General features: G+C 38.5%; 2 protein-coding genes across 26 annotated transcripts; one reads left to right on the top strand and one right to left on the bottom strand.

The window, feature by feature from the left end:
* Positions 1 to 545: 545 nt before the first annotated feature.
* HNRNPA2B1 (heterogeneous nuclear ribonucleoprotein A2/B1) lies at positions 546 to 10,627 on the bottom strand. Of its 19 annotated transcripts, none has more exons than XR_013995349.1 (13): positions 10,400 to 10,627; positions 7,687 to 7,722; positions 7,479 to 7,589; positions 7,134 to 7,280; positions 6,614 to 6,824; positions 6,362 to 6,463; positions 6,206 to 6,286; positions 5,518 to 5,580; positions 4,211 to 4,330; positions 3,852 to 3,974; positions 3,113 to 3,195; positions 1,618 to 1,751; positions 546 to 1,081 (listed from the first exon to the last, which is right to left on the bottom strand). XR_013995349.1 is itself a non-coding variant. In XM_081079856.1 (12 exons), exons 1-11 carry the CDS (start codon positions 10,403 to 10,405, stop codon positions 3,134 to 3,136), a joined length of 1,062 nt encoding a protein of 353 aa, XP_080935982.1. In that variant the 5' UTR covers positions 10,406 to 10,575; the 3' UTR covers positions 546 to 1,751; positions 3,113 to 3,133. The 19 variants fall into 19 exon arrangements, 6 of the variants coding, with proteins under 6 accessions (XP_080935982.1, XP_080935978.1, XP_080935979.1 ...); XR_013995356.1 differs by having other exon boundaries at positions 1,618 to 2,957; positions 10,400 to 10,604; XR_013995359.1 differs by having other exon boundaries at positions 1,681 to 1,751; positions 10,400 to 10,596.
* Positions 10,628 to 11,284: 657 nt separating this feature from the next.
* Positions 11,285 to 22,890, top strand: CBX3 (chromobox 3). 7 transcript variants are annotated; one of them, XM_081080200.1, is made up of 7 exons: positions 11,593 to 11,713; positions 12,617 to 12,710; positions 12,860 to 12,911; positions 15,952 to 16,094; positions 18,540 to 18,702; positions 21,245 to 21,339; positions 21,639 to 22,890. In XM_081080200.1, exons 3-7 carry the CDS (start codon positions 12,888 to 12,890, stop codon positions 21,763 to 21,765), a joined length of 552 nt encoding a protein of 183 aa, XP_080936326.1. In that variant the 5' UTR covers positions 11,593 to 11,713; positions 12,617 to 12,710; positions 12,860 to 12,887; the 3' UTR covers positions 21,766 to 22,890. The 7 variants fall into 7 exon arrangements, with proteins under 7 accessions (XP_080936324.1, XP_080936322.1, XP_080936321.1 ...); XM_081080198.1 differs by lacking the exons at positions 11,593 to 11,713; positions 12,617 to 12,710 and adding an exon at positions 11,285 to 11,421; XM_081080196.1 differs by lacking the exon at positions 12,617 to 12,710 and having other exon boundaries at positions 11,580 to 11,713; positions 12,863 to 12,911.
* The last annotated feature ends 1,007 nt before the right edge of the window (positions 22,891 to 23,897 follow it).

The raw sequence follows: 23,897 nt of genomic DNA, 5'->3' as shown, positions 1-23,897 counted from the left end.
TTAAGGGTTGGGGATTTTAAGATAATACCAACTTGATTTTACCTTCTTCAAAGTTCAACTTCTTTGTAGAGCTGAATACTTAAAATCTTCAATTACTTTCCTAATTTGAAGCCAAGTATTTTCATGAGTTGATGAATACAGCTAGGACATTAACCGCCCATCTTGTTAGTCTTCATTTGTGTGACTTACCTCATTATGAAAACCTAAAGAAACTGTAGTTAAGTCAACCTTATTGTTTTTGTTATTTTTTTTTTCCATTTCAGGTAAATGTCCAAGTAAGAAAGTCATTGTTAAATTTTATCCACCGTGCTTATTAACCCTTAAAAGAGAGCCAGCTACTGATACTGGGTGTAAAATGCAACATAACTGACATTTGAGCAACTAGAATGGTAGATTGTACATCTTATGTTTTCACATATAGCCACTTAATTTGGAACCCCCTTAGCTGGTTAAAATCTGTAATATATTTAAAAATGCTACCAGCAATGTTCAACATAGAAAAGCCAGAAAACTACAGCAGTATAGCAGCATTCAAACGCTGAATATAGTGTATCAAGGATGGCATTTTTATTAGGGACAGCCAATCATGTCCACAATGCTTTCCTCATGTCTGAATATTGAAATGGTAATATGCACAGCTTTGAACTGCTTTAAAAATCTAGGGGATGGCAACCCTTTAGACAACTGAATGTTTATAGAACAAGATTCACACATTTTATGTGTAAACATTACACCAAGTATTTCAATACAAAAGTATTTATTTTATAAACTTTATATTTAAAATAGAATTTTCATCTGTCTACTCACAAAACCTAATTTAAAACATGATACATTTCTCTCTAACCATAGCCGATTTGATGTTACTTTTACAAACAATACTCAACTTGTAATTGTTTATATTAAGAACCTGTACTAAATGAAGTTTGTATTTTATCAGAAAACATTTCCCTTTAATCTTAAAGAGTGCTTTTTAAATGAAGGCACCAACAAGAACTACTTTCAGATGGTACAGAATTTCTTATTTCTTGAAGACTCTGTGGTTGACCACTTCTTCATTAGTTACCTGCAGCAAGACACCTTCCTGCCAAAGGAAAAAAAAAGTATCTGAAGAAGTTTATCATGTTTGTCCAAAGAACCTAAATAACTTCAGTGGTGGTCTTAGGATCAAAGAGGACTCAGTGGTGCATACAGTAGAATATGCCCTGATTATCATATTCTTGAAAAGGCAATAAAGCCAGGCAATCAAACTGATGACATTTAAGAAATGAATTTCAGCAGCCAACCTAAATCTCACCTATAAGATAGGGAAATTGGGAAAGAATTACATTTATACCCAAGTATTTAGTACTGGATACATACAGGATTTATAATGTAGACAGACACTTTATTCCTAAGTATAAACTATTATCTGGAAATATTCAACCGTTTTGCCCTACCTTAGCCTGATCCTCATAAGCCACGTAAACCTACAGCAACCATATCAAATAAAACAAAATGTCTTTATTTTTAATAAAAACCCCCAGTTCACTCAAAATGCTTGATCCAAGAAATGTGAATACACAAGGATGTAACGATGGGAAATTTCATGATTGAACTTGCAGCCTAACTTTTACCTACCATTTTACTACCAACACCACTGAAGGAACCAAGAAAAGCTTTATTAATGATCACTTGGCTTGCCTCAGCTGTTGAAATGAAGCACTTTAGTCTTTGTGGCAGCAGAATATACTTGTCCATGGTTCATATCAATGCTAAAATTCCAGCAGGGAAAAAAATGATATGTTAAGCACCTGAATCTTCGTGGGGAGGGGGGGAGGGAATGGGAAAGGAGGAAAAAAGGGGAAAAACAACCAAAATAATTTAAATAAATGACAGATTGGAAAATAGGGTTGATAAAATTATTCTCTTGAGTTTATGAATTGTTAAACTCAATTTATAGCTATGTTAAACTACGTAAGAACCACTATACTGAAAGACCATTGAAGAGTATTAGTTTATCTTTTGGGGAGGGAAATTAAGAAAGGAAAAGTAAATAAGATCTTACCTAAGAAGTTTAACTGAAGCTTAGAACTATTTTGCTCTACACCCTCAGCTTTCGTTGGCATCCTTATAAACTACTGTAGTAAAAGCTTTGTAGAAACAGCAGTTTTTTAAGACTGGCTGAACTTAGTAGCCGTCAAGAGTTTTCTTGTACTAGACCTGCATCCCTGAAGAGTACCTCGCTGGGGTTATTTCCTTTCCTTGCATTGAAGAAGCAGCATCTAAAAGATCTAAAAAGGTGTTTCTCCTTGCAGAGATATCCCTTAAGTTATCTAGATAATTTAATCCTGAGGAATTGCAGACAACACACTTATATCTGACCAGCATTTATCTTACACAAATATTAACAACAGCTTTGCAATGGACCTTAATTATACTACCCACTCCTTAACTTATTTAAAATAAAAAGTCTATAATTACACAATTTCCTTTAGAATTATTTTATTAAATCATAAATGTACAACAGCTTCTTAACTCTACACACGCACTTAAATTTTTTAAAGGAAAAACGTTATGTCTTATTACACCATGATCCTGGCTAATAGCTTTTCAAAACTTTGAGAAAAATCTTAAAAAAGGTTTCACATGTCACCTGAAACTTACAAATTTAACATTATCAAAGAAGGAATGCTTCTACACTCTTACAAAGACCACTAGAAAGAAACAACAATTAAAAAGCTAAGAAACTGTCTCAAAGGCATTTTTTTTACAATCCTTCCTCCACAGTAAGGTAATGTTATTAAATAATCCAATCCATTCACAAAATGGCTCTCTGCATCTGCTCTGGTGTCTTCTGCCATATCACTGCATACTTATGCATGACTGAGATAAGAGTTTCCTTAACATTGTTATTTCGATAACCTGAAGCTGTTCTGTTACCTCTGGGCTCTCATCCTCTCCTATTTATACAGTGAAGCCTGTTTCAACAGAAGTAAAGAGTAAAAAAAAAATAGGTTATGAAATTATCCATCTACCCAGACTTTTAGGAAAGATAACATGATCCTAAAAAGCTTTTACTCCTGGCAGCTAGGTCTCCCCAAGAAATAATAATGTAAACTCAAAAGCTACTTACCCATGGCAAATAGGAAGAAGCTCAATATCGGCTTCTCCCTCCATAACCCCCACTTCCTCCACTTCCTCCAGGACCATAGTTTCCTAGAATTGATGGAACAAAAAGAGAGCAAACTTATTTCAACCTTCATTGATTAGCCCAATACATACTTAGCCCAATATCATACTTTATAACTCCTCGCTAAAACAAGCAGATCATAACCCAATGTCTCAAATTATCCTAAGTACTTGGAAAGTAAATTATCCAGATTCATAGATAATTTTTCCCTTTTTATTTGGAAACATCTTACTGATGCTATTCTTTGGTTGTCAACCATGATCATTAAGTCACAGTTAAGGGATTTAAAAAAAGTATACCTAGAGGCGTAAGGAATCTATTTTGGTCCTACTATCAACTTTCTCAAGAACAAATAATGGTTTGAGTCAAGATTTGTTATTTTTTACTAAATTAACTTTCAGAGAAATGACTCATGCTAATTTATACCACTTTGCAAATGTACTTAGCACTTTATTTGGCAAAAAAAATAATCAAGGGGGGAAAAAATTCCCCACACGAAATATCTAACCTGTTTTCCTGACTCATATTTTCTACCACTGAACATCCCACATCCATCACACTAAACCTTCAAGATACTGTTACAATTGCTTTAAGTTATTTGTGCAAAGGTTATTTCAGTAACCCTATATATAAAGGAAGTGTCACCCAAATTAGCATGCAATTTGAAGAATTTAAAAATTACCTCCACCATATGGTCCCCCCATGTTCCTGCTACCACCAAAATTTCCACTCTTCATTGGACCATAGTTAGAAGGTTGCTGGTTATAATTTCCAAAATCATTGTAATTTCCACTTCCATAATTTCCTGTAAAAAATTGAAATACAAGTTTTACATGATGAACCTCAGAATACATTAAACCAGTGATACATTCTAAATATTTAGAACAAATCTCCCACAAAAACAAATCACCAGAATAAATGCAAACACCTATCTAAAATTCTACAATATTTAAGGCAACTATTGACATTAAAATGAAAGACTTGTGTTAAGTCATGAATTCCAGTCCAAATTCCCCCAGAAAGGTTGCAGGTAAATGTTACCTCCTCCATAGTTGTCATAACCACCTCCGTAGCCCCCACCCTGGTTGCCATAACCAGGTCCTCCACCACCATAGCCTCCTCTTCCTCCTCCATAACCAGGGCTACCTCCAAAATTGCCACCTATTATAAAATAAGCCTTTAAGTAATTACTTAGTATTTTCAATGCCATTTGAACTGTCTTATCACACCCACTTGCAGCTTTCCAAAACACATTTTTACGAACTTCTATGAAATTTCTTCTAGAATAGTAGCCTCAAGGGCAGAACAGAAATCGCCCTAGTAAACATTTAGGGGTGGGGAACACCTAACCACAAGCAACTGGATAAAAACCTTTATAGACACGAATACCCACGTCCTAGATCTTCCCTAAAACTAAAGACATTAAGGGATCTCCTGAAAATTATCTTGAAATATCCTTTACATTTTGTGTTAAGGGTTGTGAGGGTTGATGAGGTGGAACCACCACATCCCCCTAATTGGTCAAAAAGATTAAATTCCCAACTGAATTATCATGCCTCTTAAATATGGGGAGGAGAAAGGGAGAACAAGAATTAACTTACAGGTAATTAATAAACAAATTGGTATTAATAAATCTCACATTACTTGAAGTATAAGAACTCATCTTTCTCAAACAAAATAAATATTTGGATTTCAAAGCAAAGCTGGAAAGTGAGATGTAGGAATTAACTTAGTTGTGCCTAATGAACAGCAAAAATCAAGTCTATTACTAGCTCAGTTTTACTGTTTTACTACATTTGTCAGCAGGTATCAATCTTTCTGTATTCTAACAAAACATCTAATGTATCACTTGATTCATAACAGTGGCTCCAACCTTAGCTGAACCTAGGAGCACCTGTGTGTATTTTGAAAAAGTTCCTTTGGTGACTTGGAAGGTTTTCGTGGGGCACTCATCTTAAGGGGTAAGACAACACAATTGTTATACATGTCCCTTATATGTTGGTCATATCCAGTTCTCTACTTTTCCCAAAAAACCCCATAGCATATGAAGTATCATATCTTATTCTTTCGCTTGATAAACAGGATAGCATGATGGCATCTTTATTTTCATTTAAAATCCACCCGAAGATTTTACAACCTGTATTAAATACATACAAATGTACTCTCTTTTCCTTAAACTACACAAAAGCTAAAATGTTAATTATAAAGAATCCAAATAACTGAACCTCTATTACCTAAATCCTTTATGAAAAGTGAAATGTACAATATTACGAAAAATTTCACTGAATTAAACTGAATAGTGTGATTAAACCTAAAATCATATAAACCAAAATGAAGAAGAAACTGACCTCCAGGTCCTCCTCCATACCCATTATAGCCATCCCCAAATCCACGACCACTTCCATAGCCATCTGTTAGGGGCAGAAAAAAATGATTCGTTATTTATTCACTGTTCACCCTATTTAAATTTCTTATCTTCCTTTCTTCCATGTTCTCTGTTAGTTATCTATCGGTGATTCTTAGGAACCATCGCCTTTTACGCTGAACACCGTGGTATTACTTTTTTCTTAAAAATAAACACAATAACGTGTAAATCTCACTATCAAGGTAACTGCCTAATTTGAGGGGTTGGTTTGGAAAGCCTCCATTTACACACAGAAATGACATTAAATGGAGACAAAGTTTTTGGTTTGGCACCTCAGTATTTTATTAATTCAGATAAATTATCTGAAGCTTAAAACAAAATATTTAACAGATAGAGACTTTGCGAAGCCTACAGGCAGTGTCTATGGTATTTTCAGTCACTATTCAGGAATACCTTGTAACTTTTAAGGAGATTGTGATTTTTTAAAAAAATTAAAGACCATAAAATAATCCCTGTAATTGACTGTTCTTAATTACAGTTGTAAGATTATGCTGTTAACTATTACCTTTTGCCTGGCAAATCATTATATCACACCCGAACACAAAGTCTTAAGAATAAAGCGAATCAGTTTTTAAACATTCACCCTTCTAACATTTACAACGTGAACTTACCTGATCCTCCTCTAAAGTTACTTCCTGGTCCTGGCCCAAAATTTCCACCACCACCACGAGAATCTCCAAATCCAAAGTTGCCTACAATAAATGCCTTAGTTAGTAACAAGCCTTTATACAAATAAATTTTAAAAAGAAAAATGGAATTCAAGTTACCTCCTCTTCCACTTCTAGAACTTTGAACCTCCTGCATTTCTTGTCTAGACAAAGCCTTTCTTACTTCTGCATTATGACCATTGATGGTATGGTATTTCTGCACTGCAAAGAAAAGTTCAGACTCCGTTCAACCAGCCTTCTATAAGCCATAACTTATAAAAATTAAAGTTCACCTTTGAAAATAGTGTAGGTGTTGATAAATCCAAAATTCAATCTGTGAAATAGCCACACACCCAGTATTTAGACACTTACACACAATCTTATCCACAGGATCATGGTCATCAAAAGTAACAAATCCAAAGCCTCTTTTCTTTCCAGACTGCCTATCAGTAATTATCTCAATGGTATCAATTTTCCCATATTCCTCAAAATAATCTCTAAGATGATGTTCCTCAGTATCTTCTTTAATCCCACCAACAAACAGTTTCTTCACAGTTACATGAGCCCCTGGCTTCCCAGATTCCTGTAGTAGTGGGAAGGGGAAAAAAGAAAAAGTCAGCCTGATAGAAGAAAACCACAAACATGACTAATAAACACACCATCTCTGGGTACCACAAACGGCTTCTAGACTTTGATAACATACTAGGTAAAGCAGTAGCTTATGAAAAATAACATGGTCTAGGAAACCAAAGTACAGAAACCCACCATAGCTTTAATAAGGAAAAAAACTTTGAGCTAGATACAAAAAAACAATTCTTTAAAAAATTACACTCTAAACTCAGTGGGACAGAATTTTCTTCACATTGATTGCACCAAGTTAAACTGTGCTCACCTCTCTTGCAACCGCACGTTTGGGCTCAACCACTCTCCCATCAATCGAATGAGGTCTCGCAGCCATGGCAGCATCCACCTCAGCCATGGATGAAAAAGTTACAAACCCAAATCCTCTGGATCTTTTGCTTGCAGGGTCTCTCATTACCTTTAAAACCAAAGGGGAAACCTTAGCACCTGATCTATTAATAGCTACTAGTGCTATGAACTATCAGCACAAATAGCATCTTTAACGATAAACACAGATTTAAATGAGATTTTCTCCAGGATTCCACTTAATATTTCAAACACAGAAGCCCAACAGTTCAAAAACCACTATCTGTAAGCACTTTTGTATTTAACATACCACACAGTCTGTAAGCTTTCCCCATTGCTCGTAATAATTCCTCAAACTTTCTTCTGTGGTTTCGAAGCTCAAGCCACCAATAAAGAGTTTACGGAACTGTTCCTTTTCTCTCTGCAAAGGAAAACACCATTTCAATTTTTATTTAAATTTTCTCTTCGTATGCAGGAAATTAAATTCTTAAATGTAAGGTGACCTGCTGGCAGAGTACCTTTTTCCTCTCCAAAGGAACAGTTTCTAAAGTTTTCTGGAGGGAAGAAAAAAACTTACATCAAATTTAAACCATATGTTAAACTGCATATTAGTGTTACACCAAAAAAAAAAAAAACTGCCTCAGCTGAACTACACACGTTTCAGTCATTAATGCTTGATCTAAATTTACTTAACATTTCAAATCAATTTAATATCACTTAATTTAAAAAGCTTTCTGAAGAGAAAGGAGAAAATCTCTCCTCTGGTCATTGAAGGGTTAGATTGTCATCAGAAGTTGCATTCAATCCTATATCCTAGAACAGAAAAGTTAACTTTTAAATGCCCAGTTTGAAATATTTCTTAATATAAAAATTGCTGGTTCCTTTCTTACAACCAATAATTTACCATTTCAGAATTTACTTTCTGGAAAGTGACAGATTTACGTTCCCTTCATTGCTCCCTCTGGTGGAGATTCTAATGCATCGCAATCAAAAACCTAGTAAGGATCATTCTTTTCCCATATACCAACTATTCACCACCACTGGGGGCAAAAACTTAAAACTATTCAATACATATAGCAAAATATCCGTAATTTTTACCATTCTTCTGACCAAGACCAGTTTTTATGACCAACTAAAGCTTATCTATACCATGCCACCATTTACATTTCACTCATTTAAAAAGAAAAGGAAAAAACCCAAAGCCCAAGTGTATTGAACTTAGTGGCCACCCTGCAAACTACACAGACTGTCTCTAATTTTACAAGGAAAAAGGAAATAAGCCTGAGCTGAAATCTTTTAATCCCCATAAACCAGCAAATAGGCTGCATTATCAGTCCTATATTTCCGGGCTATCAGTTAAGGTCGTTTTCAGGTGTCTAGGTTAAAAAAAATTAAAATATTCAGAAACCAGAATAGATGCAATGTTGAGCACCAACTGCTACAGATTCGTAAACTGAAATATAAAGTGTAATTCCCACTACAACAGGTATTTTATTACTAGCAAATCACATCACAGCTCTCTACCCAGTTCTATGAACGTTTCTCCCTCCAAGCATATTGTCCCAACAACAAAAAAATACAGTGATAAGCAATTCAGTTTTTTCTGCATGTTTACTGTGTTTGGGAACTTGAAAAATTTTAAAAGATTAATTATCAAACTAGCTCCTGATACAGTTAAACAATCTATTAAAATCGTTACTTGGCATATTGGTATTTTGGATTCTTAACCTTATTCTAAATACTGCATTGTCAATAAATAGGTCTTCAAACCCCAACTAGTTTAAAAAAGCACATCTGCGACAGTTTCTACCAATCACTAAAAGGCAAAAAACTCACTTACCTCATTTTTCCCCAAACTTACCCGATGTCCACTATCGATTACAAAGTTATTTTATAAGCGTGCTTAGGGTCAAAGACAATACCCCGGTAGACCCCCTTCGCTTGGGCCCTTCTGTTTGCCAAGGTAATGAGCAACCGTAATTGCAAACAGGAGAACAGCAAGTGACAAAGTTCGAATACACAGCGGCCCCAGCCCAAAATCCTGTGCAGCAAGCAACACACGCCCCGAGGGACTGAGTCGGGCTTTAAACACGATCTAAGAATAAAATCATTTTTATTTCACTTTCCTCACAATTTCTCGCTAACCATTTGTAAGGACCCCTGGTCTAAACCAATAAAACTATTTTCTGCTGAAAGTATTATTTTAATACGAAAAAAGTCCCGTAGACGAGAGGGAATCCTTCAGGAAAATAAAGGATCCTGAAGCGAATCATACCCTTCCCCACCGCCACCCACGTACTCAGTGCTGGTCTGAGAGGTGCGAATTTTCATTTATTTCTCGTTTTCTGCGCGACAACCGCCTTTTGGCCACGGCCGACCCAGACAAAAACCGTTACCCAAAAGAAATAAGGGCTGTGACACAAAATGTCTTGTGTGCCCGGGGGCTCGCCCTAAAAGCGGGCCCCGGACCGGAGGGGCCTCAGCGTCCCCTCCCGAGCGCCGCGCACCGACCCCGGAGTCGCCGCCCCACCTCCCACCCCGCGCGCGCGCTCCGCGCTGGGGCTTCTGAACGCAATGGCGCCATTTCATCGAGGGGAAAGCAGCGCCTCCAAGGAGGTGCGCAGAGCTTTAAAGATCCAAGCTCACCAAGCACTCGGAATCCACCTCAAAACGGCATGAAATCAGGCCGGGAAGAAATAAAAATGGTTAACCACTTGTATTCCGTGATGAAAGACTCAAACTAGGAGACTTCCAACAGTTTGAAGACAAACGCGGCGAGGAAGGAGAGGAATGAAAATGGCGGCCGCCAAATCCGGTTCCCAGGAGAGGGGGAGGGGAAGCTCCGCAGCCTCGCTCCCGAGGACCCAGAGCCCGCCGACACGCTCGCACTCGAGGATGTGGGGACCCCCAAATAAGCCCGCTTGAAAAAGTAAATAAGAACCCCCGCCTCCGCGCCACACGTTCACTAAAACGAGGCTGCATCCGCCATGTGGAAGGTCCCCATCCCCCACCCCCAGCAAAGGGAAATGGCGCCGGGCGGCTGAGGGTGGGGAAAGTGCGGAACAGGCCTGCGCCAAAATTACCTCTTCAAAAATATCCCCAGAACAAGCGCTTCTGAAGCGGCCCGATTTCACTGCCGCGCTCCCACGAGGCGGGTGGCCGACTTCCACTGAGGCGCCAACGGCCTCGCCATGCCCTTTCCAATTAACTCATTGATTTCAAACCCGTTACCTCCATCGCGGACTCAGTCGCTTCAGCCCGATTTCCCGCAGCCGAGCGAGATGAGAGAGATCTCCGCGGTCGAACACGAACCGGACTCGTCCTGGCGCTGTAGTGAAAACTGCCGCGGCTGGAGAAACAACACCGCTAGGAGCACCTCCGCACAGCAAGCCGGCGCTGCTGCTACTGGCGCTAGAGCCGCTGCCGCCGCTTTTCTAGAACCTTCCCCCCAACCAACGCGCCTTTACGTCAGGCCGTTGCGTAAACGTCCTAACCGCCGCCAATAGCGGGAAAGCTCTAGGCCCCTTTTACGCCAATTACGTACGCCTCCCTCCCTTACGGCAAACGGTAGTGCTTGACGTCACTTGCGTAAATGTGATCAGTGAATTGCGGAAGGCTCGAGTCCTGCGTATTTTCCTCTCTCGGAATTGGGTCCCGCCCCTGCCTTAGCGCAGGGCAGGTGAGAAACGGTCACGCAATTTGAAATTAACGATGTCGGGTGGAGCGTAATCCACACGCAGCCCAGAGGTCCAGCCTCCTCAACCCGGGAAGTGGTCCCTGCAATACTGATTTTGATAATCTCCCCCACCTCGCAATCTCCCTCCATAAAAATCTTTATAGCCTCCCCCTGCGTTTTTCCTCCCCTCCCCCTCCCCCTGCGCTGAGGCCTGACTCGGCCCCTTCCGGGAACACTCGAAGCGACTTCTAGTCCACAAATTACACTTGACGCTCCATCAACATAACCCTGGCTAACATTTTTGGGGTCCAGCACTCGGGTTTAGGAGGTTTTCAGAGAGGGTTAGGCCGAAATGGGCACTCAGTAGTTCCCGATGGCCCCCCAGCCACGTTTTCCTTCACCCCTCCCCAGCGTTTGGAGGCGCCCACCCCCAGAAGCGAGGAAGTGGGCGGAGCCTGGTTTTGGCGCCAGCGCTGCTGCGGCGAAGGTGAAACGCCGAGAAAACTCTGGTCACCGCCCTCGCCCCTCCTTCCCGCTCCCTCCCCTCCGGGGACCACCAAGCGCCACCCCGCGAAAGGTAAATGCCACTGTCGCCGCCGCCCCCCGCCCCCACAGGTCTGTGCTCGGGCTCCCGACGGGCACAGCGCGACCTCCAGCCCCTCCCCCCCGCCTGGCGCGCTCCCGCCCGCCCCGCCCCTCGTGCCCGCCCGGCGTGGGCGGTGCCAAAGCCCCCCTCCCCCCACTCCCGCGGCCGCGGCCCCGCGCGCAGCTTCCCGGCCCCCCTCCCCCTCGGATGTGGCTCGAGCTGAAGGCGCGCAGGGCCGGAGACGCTGCAGACGCGAGACCCGGAGCACCTCCGAGGCGGTGAAGTCGGTGTTTTTCTTTCTCTCTAGCGATCACTCGGAGGTGGTGCTTAAAATGCGCCACAGAGACCCCCCCCCCACCCCGTTTCCCGCTCTCACCCTTCCCCACCCGACCCCGAGGCGTGAGCTGGGGGGAAAGAAACAGGCGAGCGAAGCCCCCGCCGCGGGCCTGGCGTTGGCCCGGCGCCTGGAGTTTGCTGGGGGGGATGAGACTGTCTTTGACAGGGTAGAGCTGTGGCGACAGCCGCCGTATTTCCAGACAAAGCGTACTTCCTCCCCTCCCCCACCCCCGATCGAGACGGGAGGCCCTTCTCCCCCTCCCGGCCTGGTTGGCGACTGGGGCCTCCCGGGAGGGCCGTGCATTTCCCCGCACGGCGGCCCGGCCGCCTGCGCGCGGCCCGCAGTCCCGAGGCTGCGGCGGGCGCTCCGTTACGTGGCCGCCGCGGGGCGGGAGCAGGCGCGGGCCCCGTGGCGCAGTGCCCTTGAACCCCCGCGCCGCGGCCTTTGTTTCTCCCCGCGGATGCGCTGACCACGAGGCCTCAGCTCCCGAGTGGGGGGCGGGGTCTGGGGCGCGCGGGAGCCGAGGCGCGGACTGAAGGGGCGACTTGTTTTGTCAAGTGGCGCAAAATGGGACTGAGGCATCTTGCTGGGTTTTTTTCCTTTAGTTTTTTAAGTAGTGACTGGAAAGAGGGAGGGTTTCCGAGAAGAGACCAAGTTGGGATTACCTAGTCGATTCTTAAGACGGTTAAGGGGTCGAGAGGAAAAATGCACGGTAGTTGACCATTTTCATGGAGTAATTGTGTCTGATTTTGAACCAAGACATTTGGCCATTTTTAAAGAAATGCTGAATATGGTAGAAATGGGACGTGGGCTGGAAAAATGCCTGTCTACTCATTTTTGTCCTGTAAGGGTGTCTCCGAGTCCAGGGCTCCTAGTGAGGTTTCCAAGGCCCGCCTGGTCAGAACACTGGTACACTCCCAGGCATATGTCACTAAGAACTTAGGTAGGAACTCAAATCTTATATGGATTTGTGCGGTGTGAGTTTGATAATATGGGCTACATGGGTGGGGGTTGGCATCCAAACAAAACTTGTTGTTTAGCTACCTTTTTGTAGCATGCAAACTTTCTTTTAATTGTCATGCATTTTTTTAGCAGTAGCTCTTCAAGTCTGCAATAAAAAATGGCCTCCAATAAAACTACATTGGTAAGTTAACAAAAAAAACCTCAAATGTGTAAGGATCTAACTCAAATTTTTCCCCCCAAAATTATAACTTTGCATGTCAGTGATTGAGAAATTTACATCCATTTATATATTCTGCAGTCCATTCTCTCAATGTTGTGGGGAAAACTAGGGACAAAAATGAAATCATTACATTAAGATACTTATTGGCGTGGCTTAATAGTGTCTTGATTCAATTAAAGGAACCTAGTGTTGGAAGAACAGCACAGTATGAGCGTCACCAAGTTTATTTTGAAGTGAAAATGCACAAATTTATATAACATAAAAAAATACGTTACAAGCATAGAAAAAGCAGCAAAGCCCTTGTTGACTGGCATAATTATCTGCATCACCGTACTGAATTCTAAGGAAATAAAATGTTTTCAGTATTGGCCAATTTGATTGAGCATGTACCTTGTACACTTAAATGGGGCAAAGTCACTGAATCAAATTACTTTGGTCACTTTATCATATTTCAAACTTGCTCATTCTAAAAATACAAAAGGGCCTTACATTAAATCATTGCAGTGTATTTTGTGATACACAAAATGAACAAAATTGCACGTATGTCCAGGAAGGACAGTAGATCTATTGAAACTTCTGAGCAGTTACGTTTTTTTCTCTCTAGTTTCTTAAACCCAGAGTTTGCATTCTTAGACTTCATTGAAAGTTCTGTAAATGTGTAAAGACATAACATATATTCAGCCACGTCAAGTTAGAAGTTTTTTAAAAAACTGGAGTGTTCATATAAAAATCACGAAACTCAAAGGCATGGTTTCCACAGTATTCTAACACATTGTGTTGTTAATAATTGCAATTATATGAAGGTGAGTGTTAACATCTAAATCAAGCAAAACATTTGATTTTGGTTTGCGTATATTCTCCCCTTGGATTTCACACCAAAAAGGACAAGTTGGTGATTTTTCATTTGTGCTGTCATTAGATTGCACATCTAAATGAAATATCCTGGGAAACATCAAAATGAAATATAAAGCCTTGCTGGTGAGTCTCTAGGGCACAAATGATTCCCATCAAAGCCATCCATGGAAAAAGCACAAAGCATCTTCTATGCCCCTTCAGGTTTGAACTGTCCTTCGAATTTCCATAGTCAGTAAACCAAAGTGTACATAATTGAATTGGCTTTCTGTGCCCAAATATTGGACGGGAAAGGAATATGCTCTTTCTAATGTTTTGAGAATGAATGTAGATACAGAAAGTAAATAGGTGCTTCTGTTAAAATTAAATTCTTCTTGCACACAAGTATTTTAATCTTCATTTTAAAATTATTAATGTTTGAGATAAAGTGTGCTATAACTTAAAGGGGAAAGTGGTGAATTTTCCTTTAAAAAGAAAAAGAGTGCTTGAAACTAGCTTGTGAGTACCAACCATCGTAGTACTTCATTTTTTATGCCAATTTTTTATCAGGGTTTATCTTTTTCATTTTCTGTGTTTTTATCATCCTCTTTATTCTGTTAATCTCTTACCTTCATGAACATAGCTATTTTGTTTATTATTTAGGATCAGTATCCAGTAAGCACTTGTCTACACCAGTATTTCTTCATTCACTCTTCCCTCTATTCTTACCTTCCTGTACTATAGAGAATCAGAAAGCTATCAGACTGGATGCAGTACCCAAGTATCTTGACTAATGAGAATTGTAAGGCCTGACTTAAAGATAGTTCCCAACAAAGTAAAATGTTTGTGTTTTTTTAAATTCCAGAGGATTTTCATTTCTTATATGTGTGTGTACCTCTAAATGACTACATAGTTTTAATGTCCTTTTGCAATATTGTGTAAGTGCCGTTACATTTTTCTGCTTGCATACTATATTGAGGGATGACTTTAGTGACTAGATAATTAAGATTTAATAGCACCTGTTTTAAGATTAAATGATTATAAAATGAGTGTAACATTTGGGATTCCCTCCCACCTTTGTCTTTTCTAATTGACCAGTTTGTTTGTTGTTTTAATTTATCCATTTTCAGTCTTCTGGTAACAAATCTGCTTGTGTTATTGGAAAATAGCAGGTTGAGCTTGGTCTCCTGCTTCCCTCAAATGGTGTTACACTTAAAAAAAAATTGGAAAGCTAAAACTTTTTTAAAGTGAATTTTGTTGGCTACCAGTTTAGACTCTTGAGAAACCAAGAAAGATTGTTTTTTCCTACAGAGTTAAACTGATGTAGCATTTTTGGCCTCTTGAAATGACAGCATTATAGCTTTGTACTAAGTGGTCAGTAATGTTATCAACAGAAATTATGGAAAAATAACCTATTCGTGTTCTCTTTGGTTGGCCCTGCTATCAATATCAGGATTCTGAACTACATTTTTCAATTATTGGCGGTTACCTATTTTTCTGTATTGTGGCTTTTAACAATGGTGTTTGAATTGCCAAAGCGGGTCTTAGTGTTTGGGAGCTATAGTTTTAACACGTCTAAGATTCACTTAGTAAGACCTGTCACTGCTACTTAATCTTTCCTCTACCGTGTTTCCCCGAAAAAAAGACCTAGCCGGACAGTGAGCTCTAATGTGTCTTTTGGAGCAAAAATTAATATAAGACCCGGTATTATATTATACACGGTCTTATAGTAAAATAAGACTGAGTCTTATATTAATTTTTGCTCCAAAAGATGCATTAGAGCTGATTGTCCGGCTTGGTCTTATTTTCGGGGAAACGGTATATCCTCTAATACTTCCTAGTCTGTGGCTATGTTGTTAAAACAAGTGAAAACACTGGTAAACTGGTCTTATACATTAAGTAGAAATAAGACATCAGTATTTCCATATAGTGTTTTTGATTGTACTATTTCAGTGAAGGGTGGTGAGTGATGGATTTAAGCTAAATCAACAGATTTAAGCATTGCTTTCTTTTATTGATTATCTGTTGACTTATCTTTTTAGAAGGTATCTATCCTGAAATAAAGAAGTGAAAATTTAGGTGTCAAATGCAACAATAATACAAGCAATTTAGCCTTTTAAATGTACTCAAAAATAAAAAAAAAAGATGTTTCTTAATTCTCTTGTTTTAGCAAAAGATGGGAAAGAAACAGAATGGGAAAAGTAAAAAAGTTGAAGAGGCAGAGCCTGAAGAATTTGTGGTGGAAAAAGTACTGGACCGACGCGTGGTGAACGGGAAGGTGGAGTATTTCCTGAAGTGGAAGGGATTCACAGAGTAAGAATCCTCAGTGCTTTTATTATATGTTTAACTGCACTTAAGTGGTATTTAAGATTTGTTTTTAGCCGGAGATCTTCTATCAGTTTTCCCATAGGTTTCTTTAAATTTAGAGACACCTTTAACCCACGGTAGCTTGTTTGAGATCTTTTCAAAAAGAACCAAGTCTTTAGCCTACAGAGTTGCAACCAAGCAGGGTTGAGACTAATTGATTACCTTGGAGAGTCAAATTTATAGAATTAGAGGCTCTAGTTTACTGTATGATACATTGGAATGTAGTTAGATGTTGTACTAATTCGAATAACATCTACATTGTTTTCCTACATACAGAGGGCACTAAAAACCATGGAAGCTATATAACATAGACAAGTTGGGTCTTAAAGTACTCATTATGACCTGGGTCTGTCACCAAGTTTACTATATCCTAAAGTCTCAGAAGTAGAGTCTGGGCACTTTTTAAGCTCCTTGTTTCCTCCTGTTCCTTGTCACTAATTGCTCTCATAACCACTCTGTAATGTTAGCTGTCTTGTGAATAACTTACATGCAGAAATTATACTCTTATACTTACATATATCGTGTGCTAATCTGCTTGGATTCTTCTGCCCTACGCTCCAAAAAACAGCAAGGCTCCTCAGGTGGCAACTACTGAAAAGGGATAGGTAGAGATCAACAAAAATTTTCTGAGCATGGTGGAGATGGGAGATATGATAGTTAAATAATTAAGCTTCGTATGTCTGTTATCTACTGCTTCCCCCCACCAGTCATATTTTAAAGCCACCTGCATTACAATTTGGGAATTCTGACTTGAGAGGAAGATTGAGGTTTCCCTCTTTTATCTTTCCAGTACCCTTAGTTGAGCTTAAGGGTATAAGTTCACAATTTACCTCTAGAAATATTTCCTACAGATAGCTAAACCAAGCAAAAATGAGTTCAAACTGTTTTTTAGATTTAACCAGTTGGCCAAAGAAGTGATAACCTTCATATGGTAGACATATGGTTCGTTTTTTATCTCATGAGATGCTAAAAGCTGTTTGTTCTACCCATCAAAATGTCAGGAAACTGACTTCTTTTCTCCCTCTTTCTCCCCAAACTTAATGATTGAGAACCTACTGTGTGCGGTATAATGTATTAGGTAATGTGGAAGGCTCTAATGGAAACAACACTGCAGAAATGGGGCTCCACTTCAGCTCTTTTCTTCTCCTTCACCCTCTAATTTAGGAATCTCAGAATATTAACAGAGCAAGTTGTAACCAGAACTGTTGTAACCGTTTGCAGCATCTCTAGAATGATTGATTTCATTCTATCTTGTGTAAAGGTTTTTTGGGTCAGAGCACACAAAGTTAGCAAGCCTATCACTAATGAAGGATGATCTTTCACATTTGGTAATTGATACTTATTTTCTTTCCTGCCCTTCTGAAAAATACATGGAAATTATCATCTCAGCCTTATTATTATCAGGGATTGGCAAATTTTTTCCCTAAAGAATCATATAGTAAATAAATACTTTAGGCTTTACGGTTCATAGGTCTCTGTCACAACTACTCGACTCTGCAAATGTAGTACAAAGCAGCAATTGACAATACGTTAAATGAGCATGACTATATTCTAATAACACTTTATTTATGGGCCCTGAAATTCGAATTTTATAATTTTCATTTAGAAATTTTTCTCCCAACCATTTAAAAATGTAAAAAACATTCTTAGTTTGCCAGCCATACAAAAGACTAGATTCAACTAGTTGGTTGCCAGCCTCTGCTTTATGTCATTTCCCAATTTGAGCACTCAGCAGAAATTGAAAATACTGTCGCACATTTGAAAAAGCCTCAGAATTACATTTTAAAACAGTATTGGAGGCCTCATCCCTATGCATATTCTACTTAATCTGGTAAAGTAATTGGGATGGGAATCGGGAATCCACATTTTTAAAAAGTCCTTCCAAAGAAATTCTGAAGTGGTTTGTCCAAAATTTGGAAAAATACTGTGTTCCCCCGAAAATAAATCTAGCCAGGCCATCAGCTCTAATGCGTGTTCTGGAGCAAAAAAATATAAGACCAAGTCTTATATTAAAATAAGACCTGGTATGTTATGTTATATTCTATTTATAATACCCAGTTTTATATTAATTTTTGCTCCAAAAGATGCGTTAGACCTGATGGTCCGGCTAGGTCTTATTTTCGGGGAAACACGGTACTAGCTCTAATTACTCTGCTAGAGTCAGGTTCAGTTAACTTAGAGGTAATGTAGCACATTGCCCTATTAGGTAGGGCTGTGAAAGAAGACAAAAGGGAAGTATGATCAGCTAGATTGTCTCAAAAGAATGTGAGGGATAGGGAGAAAATGGTTAGCATCTGGAGAACAGAGGACTTTTTTAAGATTTATTAAATGGATCTGGGTGATGGTGATAAACCATGTTTAATTGAACTTTTTTTTTTAACTGAACCACAGTGCTGATAATACTTGGGAACCTGAAGAAAATTTAGATTGTCCAGAGTTAATTGAAGCATTTCTTAATTCTCAAAAAGCTGGTAAAGAAAAAGATGGTACAAAAAGAAAGTCTTTATCTGACAGTGAGTCTGAAGACAGCAAATCAAAGAAGAAAAGAGATGCTGTAAGTGTAAACTATTGCCCACCAAGCTGGCTTTTTGTGAAAGGTTGATGGCTTGACTTTTAAAATACTTTTAGTATACTTTTAAAAAACTCAAATACTTTTAAAATGTCATTTAAAAACCTTTTTTTTTTCAATGCTTGATATATAAGACAAAAAGGATAGGTGTGGTTTTAGCCTGCATTGTATAAATGTGCAATAAATGCTTACACCATTTAAATTGTTGTGGTAGTGTTATTTTAGGTAGATTGGTGAATATGGTCCCTTGATCACACAATTTCCAGTGATCCAAGTCTAACAGTCCTAAATACAAAGAACACTAACCTTAAATCATTGAAATCCCTTACAGTACTAGGAAAACAATCCACATAGCACATCCTGATTGCAGACCATAAATGGCACTGACCCCACCAGGAAGTACTTTGACATATGATCTTCGTGTTATCAAAGTATTGCCAAACAATACTTTGATTTTGAAGTGTATAATCTTTGATAATAAATTTTTTTATGTTTTATTGGCATGAATTGAGCCAGTTGGTTTGTTCATTGCATGTATATTTTCATCCATTCGTGGCTTCACTAGTGTCTGTGGCTTTGGGCAAAACACAACTCCTTGCTTCTACCCTTAACTTCAAAACAAATTATACTTGCCCTGCTTACTGGACTAGCATGGCAATTTGGAAAAAGGGTCTTGGTTCTGAATTAGTATCTAGGTTTGGGGACCAAACATAGAATACAGATTTATTGATAATGTCTTTGGATTTAAAATTTGATCATCTGAACTAGATGGCAAGTATTTTACAGATAGTTCATTAAATCTTCATGACATTTCTTAAGATTATAGGTGTTATCCCCATTTTACAGATGAGAAACAGGTTGGCTTCAAATTTGGTTCTGAATGCTTTAGCAGCCAAAACAAAGAAAGTAACTGTTAAGTAATATACAGTAGTCCCCTCATATCCGCGGTTTCAGTTACCTGTGCCGAAGTGGGGTCTGAAAATAGTAAATTTCCCCAACCACCAACATGGTCCTGGCTCAGTGATCCAGGCTCCCCCGCAGCAGGTGATCCTCCTGACATACCAGCAGGTCACTAGTAGCCTAATACCACAACACAGGGCCTCCATCATTCCTCCCATCAGGTGGACTTCCTACCAACTCAGCATCACAAGAAGGGTGTGAGGACAGTACAATGCAGTATTTTGAGAAGAGACAGAGACCACATTCATCTAAGTACAGTGTATTGTATCTTACTCTTACTGTGCTTAATTTATAAATTAAACTTCATTAGGTATGTATGTATAGGGAAAAAACAGTGTATTTAAAGTTTAGTACTATATGCGGTTTCAGGCATCCAGTGGGGGTCTTGGAATATATTCCCTGCACATAACGGGACTACTGTACACAATTTAAAAGTCAACCACGTGGCCAACAATAGTTAACCTGTATTAAGTAAGCCTTTACATTGTGCTAAAGCGTTCCAAATAATAATTTGTATTTCATATACTATGAAATGTCTATGAGACATAGTATAATTATTCCTATTTCATAGGTAACCTGAACCACAAAGAGGTCAACTTGCCCAAAGCCACACAGCTAGTAAAGGTTAGAACCATCATTCTAACTAACCCAGGTAACCTGACTAGAACCTGGGATGTCGGTGTAAAAGTCTGGTAGGGAGAAAGGGATTGTTCATCTAATCAATTCTTAAATTTTTTTGGTGTCTAGGATATTATTGAGGATTCCAAAGAATATTTGTGTATATAAGTTATACCTATCAAAAACTAGTAGAAATTAAAACAAATTTCTAAAATATTTGTGTATTCAGTTAAGAATGACAAAAACCTAACTTTTAAGTATGAAGAGTGGCATTTTACAGTTTTGCAAATCTTTTCAATGTCTGGTTTAACAGAAGACACTTCTACTTCTGTATTTCATTTGCTGTGTTATGTTTGGTGGAGGTATATGAAGGCAATCTAGAGTCACATACATGAATAAAGAGAGGGGACCTTACAGATAGATCCTTCCAAAAGGTATCAGGGATTCCCAGGAGTCCTCAGACCACACTTTGAAAATCACTGGATTATACTAAGTGTTTTGTAAGATTTCCTGTAATTCAAATTGATTATAATACTGATTAGTCTAAGTTTTAAAGTTTTTACTATTTTACTATTTGTATTTTTTCATGTGCTTTAAATATGTGAGTAATTTAGATTAATTCCTGGAAGTGATTTGAAATGTTAATGTTCAAAGATTTATAATTATTGATTAGAGTTACTAGAAATAAAGGGATTAGTTTGTCTCTTAATTCAGAATACTTTCAGACATTCAGATTTTTTTTTCTTCCTTGTAAGGTTAATGGAAATTACGATGTGTTTTAGTACTAAATACAGGCTCTGCTCTAATTATTTCTGTTTCACTATTGGAAGGTTTTTATTTAAAAGCTGTATATCATGAAGACAAATTGGAAGTTAATATTATTCATTTGATGCTTGGAAAAATGATTAGAAACATTCATGTAAATAATCATTTAACCTCTCTTGAACAGGCTGATAAACCAAGAGGCTTTGCCAGAGGTCTTGATCCTGAACGAATAATTGGTGCTACAGATAGCAGTGGAGAATTAATGTTTCTCATGAAATGGTAAGTGTGTGGGTGATTGCTGTTAAATTATAAAGTACAAATAGATCGGCATGCTTTTTAAAAATCTGCTGAAAGGATGATTCTAGTTTCTTTTGCTAATGATGTTTCAAAGCAAAGATTGGCAAACTGGCCTGTTTTATAAAATGAACTTTTATTGGAACACCAGCACAAGTCCTATATAACCCTCCTGAAGCACTTAAACTTCGATTAAGTTACGATTTCTTGAATGAATGATTCTCAGTTGAAAAAAAGTGTTTAGACTTTTAACTGAGTTTTTTTTTTTTTTTTCCTCATAACAGGAAAGATTCAGATGAGGCAGATTTGGTGCTGGCAAAAGAGGCAAATATGAAGTGTCCTCAAATTGTAATTGCTTTTTATGAAGAGAGACTAACTTGGCATTCTTGTCCAGAAGACGAAGCCCAATAATTATTTGCATTGCTTTTTATATATATTTATATATATATATAAAATCTCTGTCTTGGTTTTTTTGATTTATTAGCGTGAAGAAATAACATTCTAATGAAAATCAAGTTTGATATGTTTGTTTTGAAGTAGTTTTGGGAGACTCGTGGGGGGGTCGTTTTGCATCTATATAGCACTGGTTACTTTGAACAGAAGCTTTCTGTAGTTGCTTCCTTTATCAGAAAGGAACATTTGATGCCATGGTATATTTTTTCTTCTGCGTTAAATAACAGCTTTTCTAAGTGTTGGGGGAAATCTCCACTGTCATTACTCAGTCAGAATTTGTGTTTAACTCATATATGCCTAAAGATCATTCTGGGTTTTTTTGTTTATTTAGGGGTTGGGGATGTGTATACATAGAAATGGTTTTCTTCCTTTTTTTAACATTTACAATAAAAAGCATTTCACGACCATGGATGAGCCCATGTTTCTGGGACGCCATCGTTTTCAGCAACCTTAGAAACACTTCAAGTGAAATTGAAGTTTTTCCTGAAGCTTTAACCTTTGAAATTACATAGATAATTTGTAACTAATTGGGCAATTCAAATAAACTGTAAGCAGTTAAAATTAGACGATTTAAAAGCAGGCATATCAGACTTCATATCTACAGCCGTATAAACGCAAGTTTATTTGCAAAACCCCTTAAAGGAAAATTTTATCACTACCAACAACCATCCCACCCAAATGAGAAAACTAGGCAAATCCTGGTGTGTTTTATTGAGGTGAGCAAGACTTCCTCCTTTACAAGAAGTTGAAATCCTTTTGCTGTGTTGACTGAAGGGTCAGTATTCATGGAATGTGTAAGATTTCGTTCATGGAACGAAGGTTAGAGACTTGGCAGTTTAGGACCTGCTGGAATAAATGGGTGAACAAACTTTTATGATCTAAACTCTTTTTGACCTGCATGTTTTTTCTTTATCCCAGCTCATTCCTTACTTGTAGGCTTAATCTAAGTGTTTGGATTACTGGTGCAGCAGAAGCCAGGAGAAACAATAACTGTAGTAATCAGAATGGTATCCAGCTGTATATTGTTTACTTTATTGTAAATACTGGTAAACAGTGGTCAATAAATAGTTTTATATTCCTTTATGTGATTAGACTTTTTCTTTATTACAGTAGGAGTATAAACATCCACACACAGGTATTTCCACAAAAATGTTTTCTTGGGGGAGATAAAAATTAGCTTTGTGTGATGCCTAAGAGGCATTTGCTCCTTTAAAGTGGTATTTTGTTTTTTAGAATCTAGTTTGTGAAAACAGCCAACTGAAAAACAAGTATTCTGATAGGACTGATCCTTTTGTGCTGGACACATTTATGCTAATTTTCAAAATCCACACAGAAAAGGAAGGCATTTCACAATATATACAAACACTGAATTACTATGTTGTATACCTGAAACTAACATAACGTCTATATGTCAATTATACCTCAATTTAAAAATGAAAAGAAATTATGCTACGCTGGTTATTATAGACTAAGCACTGCTGTCAACAGGATTCATAGGTGATAAGACCTGTTCATATCAGATATTAATGCCCCTACATTGAACTTGAGTAAGGGCATTTCCAGAAACAATTTTATTATGCCTTATTTTGTTGTATTTCTTGGTACTGTAAAACTTGCCAAAAACTGAATTGCTTAAAACAACACAAATTTATTAACAGATCTGGAGGATAGAAGCCTAAGGTCGGTCTCACTGGGCTAAAGTCAAGGTAACAGGTGGTTCCTTCCCAAGGCTCTAATGGCAAAATCTGTTTCATTGTCTTTTTCTATTTCTAGACACCGTCTACATTCCTTGGATCTGGCCCTTTCCAAGTTCTATCAGTGTAGCATAGTCTCAACAAGTTCACCTCTATGCCTCAGTTTCTCATCTGTAAAATAGATAAGTCATGGGTTTCTATAAAGAAATGTATACATGTGAGTCACTTAGAACAGTGCCTTGTATTAAGTAATAAAAATGTGTTTTAGGCATAGTAGGCTGTTGCATGGAGTTTCCCCAACTTAACCAATTGCTGGGTATGAATACTTGGGTTATTTATAAGATTAATGTAGTGAACATTCTTGTACAGAATGTATAGTGACACTTAAGTAGATGT

Source organism: Rhinolophus hipposideros, assembly GCF_964194185.1.
Source record: "Rhinolophus hipposideros genome assembly, chromosome: 18".
NCBI lineage: Eukaryota > Metazoa > Chordata > Mammalia > Chiroptera > Rhinolophidae > Rhinolophus > Rhinolophus hipposideros.
The sequence above is the reverse complement of the archived record's forward strand: the minus strand, read 5'-3'. Positions and strand labels throughout refer to the sequence as shown.